Here is a 14,022-nt window from a genome sequence, read left to right as displayed (position 1 = left end):
CCTCACTCATCAGGCTCTGTTCCACACATGCTGATGTCACAGCTGGGCTAGATCAGGGGTGACTACTTTACTGAGGATGGAGTTAAACACACAACGGCTCCAGCCCTAACACATTGCTCATGTTGCCTACAAGCCACATGACTCAGTGAAATGTTTGGATGAATTACGCATGCAAGCCAACACAAATTAGAAAGACCATTTTTATGACCTTATGCTTTTTTGGAGGGAAAATATTGGTGTTTCATTTGTGTCATAGATAGCTTTGTCACTGACTTGCCAGGTGAACACTTGATAGTAGCTACTTGTGTCATTATTAACGTAGGATTATTTTTTACAGTTCTCCTGCAGTGTTTCCACGTTACTGGGTAACTCCAGCCGGACACAATCTCTGGCCAAAGAGAGTGATAGTTTCTATGCTGGAATTAAGGTAAACCATCATGACTGATGCAATTTACTAAAACCCTCATCGTTCTGAATGTGTTTGAAGCTGGGAACAACCTCAAAGTTGTGTATAATCCATTGTTGAGCATTAAACTCCTCCTGAACTGCATCGCGTGCTGTAAAATAAATGAACATTGAGCCCAGTCTGTCCAGGAATCTGTGTCTGTACTCTCGCTCCCTCTCTCTCTCTCTTTGCCTGCAGTTTGTTCCAGATGTGCTGCACATTGCGGAGGACGGAAAAGAGCATGCTGTAACCATCCACAGTACAGTGCCTATCCCTTGTTACGGGACAGAGCATGGCCGACCATGTGGAGTCACTCTCACTCTGAGTGTCCGTGACTCAGGTGAGAATTAGAATAGCCTAATTTCCATGACCATGCCATCTCTGTGTTTGTTTTTCTTTCTTTCTTTAACCTTTATTTAACTAGGCAAGTCAGTTAAGAACAAGTTCTTATTTACAATGACAGCCTAGCCTGGCCAAATCCTAACCCGGACGACGCTGGGCCACTTGTGCGCTGCCCTATGGGACTCCCAATCACGGCCGGTTGTTATACAGCCTGGAATCAAACCAGGGTTTGTAGTGACGCCTCTAGCACTGAGATGCAGTGCCTTAGACCACTGTGGAGCCCCACTGTGTGAGCCAGTGCTTACTGTACTAGTGCCAGAGGGGTTTAAAACCAAAAGACTCAACATGTGATTAATTCCTGTTTGTTTACACCCATCCAATCCTTTCTCAGATCTAGGGGCTAGGGGTTGATTTCATATTCAGGCTATCTGTCTTGCAGCTCTGTGGGGGTATTTACTAACCAGACACTGTTACGTGTCCTGTTGCCCTCCCAGACAGCCTGGATCCCAGCGTGGAGGCCCCCAACATGGCTCTGTCTACCTGCCAGGTGGAGCTGCAGCCTACTGCAGCCTGCAGCCGGAGACAAGGGTGTGCCTGGGCCAGCCTCACCCTCACCGCCGTCACAGACTTCACCCGCGACGGCAACCGCCCCAGCCTACTCAGCGCAACGCCACGCTCTGACGCACCGCGCCTCTGGAGGGGATACAGCCCCACACCTCTCAAGGTCCGACCGGGAGACCCATAGAAATATAATTAGAACACATTACAACACTACAATGGAATTAGAATTTTGGAATATTCTAATTCACTTTTTTTTCTCGCAAACCCCGCCTCCGGATGGGCTATAGCCCAACCCACTCAAGGTCCAAGAGAGAGATAATGTAGCTGTAAGCCTCAGAACAGCTGCTTATAACACTAACAGAACTGCAGTAAATGTCTGCATGACATAGCACCACAGTGTTTACATGGTTAAAGAGAAGACTGTTATGAACCAACGACAAATCACTCACACTGCTTTTCTACGTGGGCTTCCACTCTTTCCTTTAAACTAAGTCTTAGCATTACTCATGTAGCAAAACCTGTTGTGTCCTCCTAAACCTCCGACTTCCCCTTTGTTTTGTCATCATTCAGTCATGCAGTCAGGCTAGCCACATCTGTGTTTAGTGTTTAAGCCAGTGAGACATGAAAGCATTTTGGCCTGTTTTTCAGACACTAACACACACGCACATGCACATGAAAGCCCTGTGCTGTTGCAGACACTTTAATCAGCACGACCAGAGTGGGTCACGCTAAGCTTTGTTCCTCATACCTCTGCAGGTCACAGTTCAAGATGTTCCCACTGCAAGCTGCTACTCTCTGACTGATCCACACATCATTACGTTGGATGGCAGGTGGGTAACTGGGGCATGGTGGTTAGCATGCTGTGTCCTCTGTTGCTCAGTTGGTAGAGCATGTCGCTTGTTAGATTCCCAGGACCACCCATTATGTAAATCACTTTAGATTTACGATTTATGTCACTTTGGATAAAAGCATCTGCTAAATGGCATATATTATTATTATATATTCGTGTTACATACAGACTTGGAGACTTCACATCCCCCCCCAATAGACCTTCTTGTACATTGAAATACAGTGTGTTTCAAAATTGTTCTCATTTACTATGCATTTTCCCCCACATTACCTTGTTTTGGCCGATTTTAATGATCAAGAAGAGCTATTTAAATCACCACTCCACCTCCTGCTAACTGATTAAGTTCTTTCCTGTAATTATTATTGTTAACTATCCTCTCAAAGCTGATACTTGAAAACCTTGCAAAAAACACCCACTAATCAGAGATAAATATGTTTCAAATGTTTTTCAGACCGAACAGGTCCAAAGGGGACCAGTCCATAACCTTCTAAATAGATAGAACATTTTAAATCCTAATTATTTTTAAATAATTGCTTCACCTTCGTCGTGCTTATGCAATCTCTAGATCCCATAATCAAAATACCCTTTTTGCTTGATTAGATTGAAAAGTGTTTTTTTTTCTATGATAATTATTGGAAACTAGGTCTTACCATTTATTTGAACTTGCCATTAAAATAACTTTAAGTTGAACTTATTTGATGCACATGTTCAATTCTAACAAATTGCCACAGACATTTTCACGAGCAAGATGCACAATACATATATGTTGTTTTGGTATTTTCAAGTAAGAACATCACAGCTATGATATCAGTCCAATTTATCACCCCTGTTTTAAGACCTGTTTCTCCCCACCAGACGCTATGAGAACCAACAGACGGGTACCTTCCTCCTCTACAAGAGCCTCCACCGAGCGTTCGAGGTCCAGGCTCGTCAGTGGGACTGTGGCAGCCGCCATTACGCTGTGTCCTGCAACTGTGGAGTAGCGGCCAGGGAGGGAAACGAGGTTGATTGATTCAATTGTTATTTTTGTACCTTTTATTTGTCTCATTGAGATTAAATATCTATTTTACAAGAGAGACCTGGCCAAAACGGCAGCACGAGAAGTTGAATACAAATGACACATTTACAACATCAAACACAAAGCACTACAGTTTAACACGCCCATTTACACATTGATCAGGCAAGATGGATAGAGGAAATCATTCATTGATTGAATGAATGATTCATAGATTAATTTAATTGATTTGAGAATTAACCCTAGAAGTGGTGAAATGGAGGTCAAATGGAGGAATGAAACGTAATCCCTCTTTTCTATACTAGTGGTGCGTGGCTAAGCTTTAAATGTCTCAAGAGGAAACTTTGTGACAAAAGCACCAAATTTGGCACAGAGGTAGATGTATGTACCCTGAACAGATATAGATATTCTCATTCTCATCGACGGGGCTGCAGTGGAGCAGGTTGAGAGCTTCACGTTCCTTGGTGTCCACATCAACAACAAACTAACATGGTCCAAGCACACCATGACAGCTGTGAAGCGGGCAGGACAAAACCTATTCCCCCTCAGGAGACTGAAAAGATCTGGCATGTGTCCTCAGATCCTCAAAAGGTTCTACAGCTGCACCATCGAGAGCATCCTGACTGGTTGCATCACTGCCTGGTATGGCAACTGCTCAGCCTCCGACCGCAAGGCACTACAGAGGTTAGAGCGAATGGCCCAGTGCATCACTGGGGCCAAGCTTCCTGCCATCTAGGACATCTCTACTAGGTGGTGTCAGAGGAAGGCCCTAAAATGTGTCAAAGACTCCAGCCACTCTAGTTATGGACTGTTCTCTCTGCTACCACACATTAAGCAGTACCGGAGCGCCAAGTCTAGGTCCAAAAGGCTTCTTAACAGCTTCTACCCCCAAGCCATAAGACTCCTGAACATCTAGTCAAATGGCTACCCAGACTATTTGCATTGCCCCTCCCCCTCCCCTCTCCACACCACTGCCAATCTCTGTTGTCATCTATGCGTAGTCACTTTAATTAACTCTACCTACTGTACATGTACATACTACCTCAACTAACCGGTGCCCCCGCACATTGACTCTGTACCGGCATCCCCCTATATATATTGTTATTTTTTACTGCTGCTCTTTAATTACGTCTTACTTGTATCTTTTTTTTATCCGTATTTTTTTAAACTGCACTGTTCGTTAGGGGCTCGTAAGTAAGCATTTCACTGTAAGGTCTACTTTGTATTCTGCGCATATGACTAATAAAATTTGATTTGATTTGCTATGCTATGGAGCCACCCCAGATTTGGACCCCGGGAGGGTGTGGCAGCCAGTATAAAAAAAACATAAATGCGCTTTCATTCAATATTTCGATACCAATTGGAGAGTCTCATCTTTGATATGCAAATTGAACTGAGTTGATAGCCCATAGCATTCCAGAGTTAGAGCTAAAAGTCTGATGGCGCCCATATCACCGATATCACCCATTTTGGTGGCTCAATCGCCAATTTGTCAGCCTCTGAGTACCACAGAAACACTTTGAATGAATAACAGACAAATGTTCATAGCAAGTGGCTATGAATAAAATTTATCAAAGTATCTCTTAAAACATGGAAAACATTCAAAACGTATATTTTGAAATATCACATTTTGATTATGACTTTTTTTATATATGCTTATTTTGGGGAATTTAAACTGTTTACTTGTGTTTCATCGGTTAATAAAACAAAAGAGACCACAATTGGCGCTTTTAAGCTAAAAATATGTTGCCGCTTTTATGGTTAAAGAAATGTGTATATATACACTGCTCAAAAAATAAAGGGAACACTTAAACAACACAATGTAACTCAAAGTCAATCACACTTCTGTGAGATCAAACTGTCCACTTAGGAAGTAACACTGATTGACAATACATTTCACATGCTGTTGTGCAAATGGAATAGACAACAGGTGGAAATTATAGGCAATTAGCAAGACACCCCCAATAAAGGAGTGGTTCTGCAGGTGGTGACCACAGACCACTTCTCAGTTCCTATGCTTCCTGGCTGATGTTTTGGTCACTTTTGAACTGGCGGTGCTTTCACTCTAGTGGTAGCATGAGGCGGAGTCTACAACCCACACAAGTGGCTCAGGTAGTGCAGCTCATCCAGGATGGAACATCAATGCGAGCTGTGGCAAGAAGGTTTGCTGTGTCTGTCAGCGTAGTGTCCAGAGCATGGAGGCGCTACCAGGAGACAGGCCAGTAGATCAGGAGATGTGGAGGAGGCCGTAGGAGGGCAACAACCCAGCAGCAGGACCGCTACCTCCGCCTTTGTGCAAGGAGGAGCAGGAGGAGCACTGTCAGAGCCCTGCAAAATGACCTCCAGCAGGCCACAAATGTGCGCCGTGGAGAACGTTCTGCTGCCTGCAACATCCTCCAGCATGACCGGTTTGGCGGTGGGTCAGTCATGGTGTGGGGTGGCATTTCTTTGGGGGGCCGCACAGCACCTCCATGTGCTCGCCAGAGGAAGCCTGACAGCCATTAGGTACCGAGATGAGATCCTCAGACCCCTTGTGAGACCATATGCTGGTGCGGTTGACCCTGGGTTCCTGCTAATGCAAGACAATGCTAGACCTCATGTGGCTGGAGTGTGTCAGCAGTTCCTGCAAGAGGAAGGCATTGATGCAATGGACTGGCCCGCCCGTTCCCCAGACCTGAATCCAATTGAGCACATCTGGGACATCATGTCTCACTCCATCCACCAATGCCACGTTGCACCACAGACTGTCCAGGAGTTGGTGGATGCTTTAGTCCAGGTCTGGGAGGAGATCCCTCAGGAGACCATCCGCCACCTCATCAGGAGCATACCCAGGCATTGTAGGGAGGTCATACAGGCACATGGAGGCCACACACACTACTGAGCCTCATTTTGACTTGTTTTAAGGACATTACATCAAAGTTGGATCAGCCTGTAGTGTGGTTTTCCACTTTAATTGTGAGTGTGACTCCAAATCCAGACCTCCATGGGTTGATAAATTTGATTTCCATTGATAATTTTTGTGTGATTTTGTTGTCAGCACATTCAACTATGTAAAGAAAAAAGTATTTAATAGGAATATTTCATTCATTCAGATCTAGGATGTGTTATTTTAGTGTTCCCTTTATTTTTTTGAGCAGTGTATATACAGCTTGTAAATACAGTAGAAAACTATAAGGATAACACAATAGAGTCAATTACTTATTTTATTTTGTGGTCCTTAAGGTGGTCATGCTGGACATGTGTAATGGTCAGCTTCAGGAGACCAGGCCCCAGCTCTCTCTGAAGAACCTGGGAGGATATAACAGAGTCTCCAGTCAGTATCGGATCAAGATCCATGAATCTCACCAGGGGAAGAAAATTACAGTAGGTATTGGTTCATTTCACGGGATTACTTTTACCAAGTAGGTTTACCCATTAAATTGTTGGGAGAATATATTGGTTGTGCGACTTTCTTTTTCTTCCCTTTTCGTGGTATCCAATTGTTAGTAATTACTATCTTGTCTCATCGCTACAACTCCCGTACGGGCTCGGGAGAGACGAAGATCAAAAGCCATGCGTCCTCCGATACACAACCCAACCAAGCCGCACGGCTTCTTAACCCAGAAGCCAGCCACACCAATGTGTCAGAGGAAACACCGTGCACCTGGCGACCTTGGTTGGTGCGCACTGCGCCCGGCCCGCCACAGGGGTCGCTGGTGTGCGATGAGACAAGGATATCCCTACCGGCCAAACCCTCCCTAACCCGGACGACGCTAGGCCAATTCTGCGTCGCCCCACGGACCTCCCGGTCGCGGCCGGCTGCGACAGAGCCTGGGCGCGAACCCAGGGTCTCTGGTGGCACAGCTAGCGCTGTGATGCAGTGACCTAGACCATTGCGCCACCCAGGAGGCAACTTTCTATCTGTTTGTAAAGTTATTTCTCAGGTAGTCAGCACCTCTACAAGCATTTTTGTGTATGCGTCAGCTCATGCTTTTTTACTAAAGTCATTAAAACCACTTTTATGGGCTGTTTCCTCCCTCACTGTCTAGACAGGTTTTGGGGATGTGTGAGTTTGTGAGCCCAATGAGCCCAATATTGAATGAAATGACTTTTACAAGTCATGGGAAAACACATTTCTGCTCGGGGCAATCTGCAACACTGTACGATTGATGTAATGTAATGTCCAACACTAGTTCACCAGATAGAAAGATTTGGAGTTTGATGTTGTTGTTTTGATGAGTCCCAGTATGTACTACACTGATCCACACAAGAAAACAATGAGTGAACTCTTTCTATAATATGCAGTTTGCATTAAGATCTGTTAGAATTGACGTCTGGGTGTAATAAAAGTTAACTCTTACTTTTATAATATATAATAATATATGCCATTTAGCAGACGTTTTTATCCCTTCTTATTCCTTTTGTAGTTGATCTTTCCATCTGGGGCCTTTGTAAGGGCGGACATCAGTGATTGGGGGATGAGCCTGTCAATCAGAGCTCCCAGTGTGGACTACAGCAGTACCACGGGACTCTGTGGGACGTTCGACCGGAACGGTCACAACGACTTCCATGGACCTGATGGGACCACCTATGGGAGCACTGAACAAGAACGCTTTGTGGAGGAATGGAGGTAACTATTAATGATTCTATATAGATCTGAGAGTGGTCCCCTGAGCTGGTAACTGTTCAGTGTACATTCCCCCACCCCTTTCCTTTTTTGTCATTTAGTTTGTAAGTGAATTGTTCCGTAATAACCTTGGGTTACCTTTTCTATTTTAGCTGGCATGAGAAAAGAAATCCTTTATCAAATCCTGTGTTATCCCCAAGGCTTCCTCTAATTCAGAGTCTGATGAGATAGCTCGTTGTCTGATCCATATCCCTCTGTTTCTACTTCGTGTCAGGCTAGCCGCGGGGGAGAGCTTATTTGACACCATGCCCCCTGTAATGGAGGTGGAGGAACTACGGCCTTTCTGTCGGTGTCAGGAGGGCTACAGCATGTCTCTGCATTTCACCACGGGCCACACCGGCCACTACAACTTTAACCCCTCGTCACCCCAGCACCAGGCCCAGTGCCGGTCTCATGACAACGTGGATTACACCTCGGTCTTCCCCTGGGTGGACACTACCACTGAGTACATTAGGAGTTCTGAGCCAGAACAAAGTGACCACCAGGGAGTGTCCATCCTGAACGGCCCAGCTCTGCCTATGGAGATACACAAACAGCCGAGTTCCCAGATGGTGGACTATGGTGGGTTTGGAGACCACGGTGATAAGAGTGAGAGAGAGGTTGACAGGGAGCTCAGAAGAGACTTCCTGGTTGCCGTAGACGACAACAGGCCCAAGACAAAGAGACAGGTGCTCACCCTTTGAATTTTTTTCTTCTATTTTGGTTTTTCTTGTTGTATAGTGTCCTTGAGTTTATTTGAATGGCCCTTTGTTGTTGTTATTGTCATTATTGCTATTATTACTATTGTCATTATTAGGCGCTGTACGAGTTCCAGCCCATCTTCACCTCACAGTCCCTGAGCCAAGCGGACCTGGAGAGCTTAGCCTATTTCTTCCCTGAGGACCACCACCTGTCTGCAGAGCGACCAGTGGCCCAGCCTGTGTGGCCCACCCCGAGTGGGCTTACCTCGGTCAAGGCCCTGGAGGTGTGCCAGCTAGCCCTGGGGAACTCCACGGTGGGAACAGTGTGTAGAGGGCTGCTGGGCCGGAGGCTGGATGAGGCAGTGGACCTGTGCATCCTGGATCTGCAGCTCAAGGTATTTCTGTTTGTGTCTGTGTCTGAAATGACCTTCTATTCCTTATATAGTTCACTACTTTTGACCAGAGCCCATAAGGGCGAGGAAATCTTGTGTCATTTCGGACACTACCGTTGTTGATTTTGTAACTTGTTAGTATAGGTCTTGTCTGCCCTTTTGTTAAGCCAATTGTACAGTATGCTCATGGATTTCAGTTTCCATTGACTGCAATGTGAGTGCAGTTCAACTTGAACTTACTGAACTTGATGTTGTAGGATGACCTGGCCTGGGAGGAGGCTCTGGTGCACTACCTGGAGAACGAGTGTGAGAGGAGGCTATTGGAGAACCGGACCCAGAGGGTCCTGGAGCTGGGGGAGTCCAGGGCTGGGATGGAGGGGGTTGAGGGGATCATTGGGACGGTACTCACCGCACTGCGCTGCCCCAACTTCTGCAACGGGAATGGCCAGTGCACTGAGTGGGGTTGTCAATGCTATCCTGGTCACAGCTTCTACGACTGCAGTCTGGCTATCAGTGAGTATTCAATTGCAAACTGCTCAGAGATTGGGCATAATTTTGCGTCAAAACATCTTATCTTAAAATTGGATTTCATCAGCTTATTGGTCATTTTGTTGTTAAGTCTGCAACATTAGACTACTGCAGTCTCAAGTTATTTTTAATATTGAATACAGTGAGTAATCCTAATTCACATCCACAAAGGTCCATATAATTATAATGTAAAAGACAAAACTGACCCGAGATCAGTACTCCTATTCTGGTATGCTTTGTGAACATAGATCCTGATTGAGAGATGGGAGATAGTAGGATGCTGTTTATCACCAGGTAGCGGTCCGGGCATCCATCCGTGACCTCTCTCTGTGTGTTGTGTGATTTATAGTAGCTGATCTGGGATCAGGGTCCTAGGGGAATATGGCAGGGCGCGCCAATAAATCCAGCTAATAGCTCAACTGATCACAGGCGAGCATCAAGTCTCCCCCTGGGCCAGAGCACAGGGGGAGGAGGGGACATTGAAGGGGAATTGTCTCCTCTTTTGTGTTGATTGTTTGTTGTCATTCTTATTCAAGCAGATGCCATCGACTTCAAGAGTTTAATATCACTTATGACATTGTTTTCTGTAGAAAGTAGAATCAAACTAGAATCAAAGGAGGCAGACATACTAGTACTGTACTTTATGAAGACAGAGTCAAAGGGACTCTTTCCAAATGTTAAACTCATTCTAGCAGGTAATATAAAACAGTGTGCTGCTTCATGACAATGTACTTGAACATGACCTCCCAATTCTATGACTTTGTGTCTGGCTGGTGATGTATTTATTGCGACGGTCTCTGTGAATGTACTAACTGTGTTGTAGTCATGGACAACGTGCCATTTTGTCACATCATACGTAATGTATATATGAGTGCCTTTGAATTGGTGAATCTTCCATTTTGGTTTGTCAGCGAGTGGGCTTGTAATTGCACTAGATTTGCATATGGAGTCTTTCTGTTTTGGCGCTTCCTCGCTTACACATATTCCACTCCGTCTTTCCTCAACTCTGATCTATCTCTCTTCTCCTCTCCCCTCTCATCCCTTTCTCCTCTCTCCTCAGGTCAGCCCGTGGAGTTGACAGACCTGGAGAACAGTGGTCTGTGTGACATCAGAGCGTTCGACTGTCGCAGCGTCCGGGTCTTCGGCCTCGGCTTCATCGACTCTCCCAACCTGGGCTGCCACCTCACACGACTGATGGTGAGAGAAATAACTCAGACAATCGTCACGTTCATACAAGGACATACCCCAAAGTGTTGCTGCATTCAACAGAGTGGGGAACACAGAAAAAGCAGACAGGATGCTGAAATCTCTCCAAACCAGTATTTTTTCATTGAAAGAGTTCAGCAAAACTATGGTGCTCTAGATTCCCTTTTTCTATCATAGGAGGGGGGCTCATTTCAGTAGGCCTTATAATCATCCCTCAGACAGACTGGTAAACTGCTAGTTTTACAACAGGACTCCAACGTCAGCTATGTGAATAGGCAGAAGGTGGTGGGAGAATGGGTCTGTCTAACCAACCCAGTATCACAGATTATTGTGAAATAGACATAAATTGCTTATTGGACTGTATTTTTTTTGTGTGTGCAGTTTACGGTTTTGTATAGAGTGCATTTCAATCACAGATGAGGAGAGTGGGTTACTTAAGACAGAAATTATAGGAGGGAGGTTGGTCAGGGAGGATGGGTTGGCATATAACGTGAACGTCTTGCAACCCAAAGGTTGTGTGTTCAAATCTGATCACAGATAACTTTACAATTTTTGCTAATTAGCTACTTTGCAACTACTTACTACTTTCTAGATACTTTTCAATTACTTAGCATGTTAGCTAACCCTTCCTCTAACCTGAACCCTTTATCCTAACTCCTAAATTGAACCTGTTAACTACTTAGCTAGCATGCTAACTAACCTTAAACCCTAAACCCCTAACCCTTAACCCCTAGCCTAGCTAACGTTAGCCACCTAGCTAGACTACCTAACATTAGCCACAAAAAAATGGAATTTGTGTAATGTACACCAATGCGTTATGAAGAAAGAAAATCATGTAATACACACAAAATGCGTTGTGATGAAAATTGTGCAATACTCTTTTCTTTTCTTTTTTGTGCAAAAACTTTTCCGTGTGTCACGAATGTCGAATAAGTCATTTGTGTCTGTTTCACAATTAAGCTGTGATATTGTGTAGGTCTTAACAAACTACTGCTCTACAGGACTGGGGTTCAGCCATGATCAACATTGTAATTGCACATTAGACACACAATATTCACATGCTCTGATGGTGATCTATCGATCTATCTCCTCTAGTACCTGAATGGTGAGCGGGTTCCGCGAGAGAAGCAGAGGACCAGAGCTACCTTCCTGAGCTCCAAGGCTTTAGACTGTTCTGTCCCCTCACTGAACAGCATGATGACTATTAACTCTGTAGACTTTATGGTGGATGACAAACCCTATGCTCGCTGGGAAGTCAAGGTAAAGTTATTTACAGTATTATATAGTTATATCAATAAAGTTCATTCGTTGCGTCGTTCATTTTACCAAAGCGCATGGAAAGTCACCTCGTTTCCTTGCAAGAAACTGTGATTATGGCTCACTTGTTTTTAAAGTCAACTTGAAGTCTTCTGCTTTTCCCTATTCCTGACCTTCTCCTTGCCTGCTCTATAGCCTATATATCATGTTCCAGCATGTCCCTGAGTGGTTTGGGATCGCTGTTTGTTTACTGCCGTATTAGAAGACATTAGCATAAATCTCAATGTAGGAGACAGAGCCGTGGGGCCTCTCTCCTCACCCCCAAGGTTAGCCCAAAGTCAGGTCTGTCTGCTGAAGTGGATTATGTGAGCCTGGGTAAGTGGGCTTAGAAGATGAGCCCAATATTACCTACCTTAGCCCTGGCTCTGCCATTAATCTACAAGGTTTAGGGGAGCTTGAGTCACCCATCCCATAGGAGTGTGAGGTACATTTGTATTGGATGCTGTGAAAATGTCTAAATGTGCATAAGCATGAATTTCAAATCCTATATCAAATTGTTTTTATGTTGTTGTTTGTTTTTTACAGTATATGAGCTTCAACCTTCTGAAATCATATTAAATGATTTACTTAGCTAAACCACCAAACCGTTTGACCATCCATACCAAGCTCAAGACACGGAAGCCCTCCTAATTGATATGAATGTCTGAAACTGGTTAGCACTAGAGTGTGTTGAGTATTGGTTGGTTACAGTGTTGTTCCTTCCTGTCTCAGGTGACCAATGACGGCTCTCAGTACAGTGAGCCTAAGTTGCTAACAATCTACGATGGTGTGTGCCAGGTGTGTGAACCAACCCACTCCGGACTCTGTAAGTTAAAGGTAACTACTATACACCACACATGCATGCACGACAAAACACACACATACGCACACACACACACACACATTCATATTTCCCCTAAAAGACGCAGTGTATCTCCTCAAGAACCATGCAGTATTAGGACAACTCTTCACCACTGAGAAAGGCGTAAGCTATTCGTATAACGAGAAGAAGTGAAAACCAGGCTGTCTCATAATGTCTGCAAGGTAGCTGTTGTTGAACATGCTGTGCAACATGTTTAGTGAGGTGTTGTTGTACATCTTTACTCTTGGGTTTACTGTACAGTGGAAACCAGGCTCTGGAATACCGGTTGTCTCTAGGATGACTAAAACAGACACTCACAACATCACTTTCAGAGCTCCCTACGTCCAAGGATGTTTGTTCTACACCACAGATGTTATGAATGTCCTCCCCACACACCATACAGTACGCACGCACGCACACACACACACACACACACACACACACCACACCACACATGCACCCACACACACACACACACACACATTGGAACGCAAGCACACACACACACACACAGGGGACTACTGTAGCTGCTCCTGCCAATTATGTTTTAATCAAATTGAGTTACATTTGGAAGAGATGGATTTGTTAGTGTTTGTTTTCTGTTCATTTCCTGCTGTGATTTTCTTCTATGGTCTCCAGAGGGAGGCTCAGACATGTCCTAGTGCTAAACATTGAGAAGATCATATTGCATGACACTTTATCAAAAAATTGTTGCTTCATAAATTTGTACAAGTTCATCTCTCACACACTCTTCCTTGAACATTTTTATTCCTATTTATCATCTCAGAAAATGTAGTAACAGTGAATGTCTTCCTTCCTTCCTTCCTTCCTTCCTTCCTTCCTTCCTTCCTTCCTTCCTTCCTTCCTTCCTTCCTTCCTTCCTTCCTTCCTTCCTTCCTTCCTTCCTTCCTTCCTTCCTTCCTTCCTTCCTTCCTTCCTTCCTTCCTTCCTTCCTTCCTTCCTTCCTTCCTTCCTTCCTTCCTTCCTTCCTTCCTTCCTTCCTTCCTTCCTTCCTTCCTTCCTTCCTTCCTGTCTGTCTGTCTGTCTGTCTGTCTGTCTGTCTGTCTGTCTGTCTGTCTGTCTGTCTGTCTGTCTGTCTGTCTGTCTGTCTGTCTGTCTGTCTGTCTGTCTGTCTGTCTGTCTGTCTGTCTGTCTGTCTGTCTCTCTCTTTTTCACTTT

At 44.8% G+C, this 14,022-nt stretch overlaps 1 protein-coding gene across 2 annotated transcripts in view; it reads left to right on the top strand.

Annotated features, from left to right (window-relative positions):
• The window catches only part of si:ch211-246m6.5 (von Willebrand factor D and EGF domain-containing protein), a 48,979-nt gene that overhangs the window by 10,966 nt on the left and 23,991 nt on the right, over positions 1-14,022 (top strand). For both annotated transcript variants that reach the window (XM_042297049.1, XM_024428227.2), the window contains exons 6-18: positions 338-427; positions 644-785; positions 1,282-1,511; positions 2,105-2,178; positions 3,054-3,201; positions 6,436-6,576; positions 7,620-7,822; positions 8,094-8,547; positions 8,676-8,954; positions 9,209-9,464; positions 10,540-10,676; positions 11,781-11,945; positions 12,714-12,818. In XM_042297049.1, coding sequence (XP_042152983.1) covers positions 338-427; positions 644-785; positions 1,282-1,511; positions 2,105-2,178; positions 3,054-3,201; positions 6,436-6,576; positions 7,620-7,822; positions 8,094-8,547; positions 8,676-8,954; positions 9,209-9,464; positions 10,540-10,676; positions 11,781-11,945; positions 12,714-12,818 — 2,424 coding nt within the window. The remainder of the gene's footprint in view (positions 1-337; positions 428-643; positions 786-1,281; positions 1,512-2,104; positions 2,179-3,053; positions 3,202-6,435; positions 6,577-7,619; positions 7,823-8,093; positions 8,548-8,675; positions 8,955-9,208; positions 9,465-10,539; positions 10,677-11,780; positions 11,946-12,713; positions 12,819-14,022) is intronic.

The sequence above is a fragment of the Oncorhynchus tshawytscha genome, linkage group LG14, assembly GCF_018296145.1.
Source record: "Oncorhynchus tshawytscha isolate Ot180627B linkage group LG14, Otsh_v2.0, whole genome shotgun sequence".
Classification (NCBI taxonomy): Eukaryota; Metazoa; Chordata; class Actinopteri; order Salmoniformes; family Salmonidae; genus Oncorhynchus; species Oncorhynchus tshawytscha.
The sequence above is the reverse complement of the archived record's forward strand: the minus strand, read 5'-3'. Positions and strand labels throughout refer to the sequence as shown.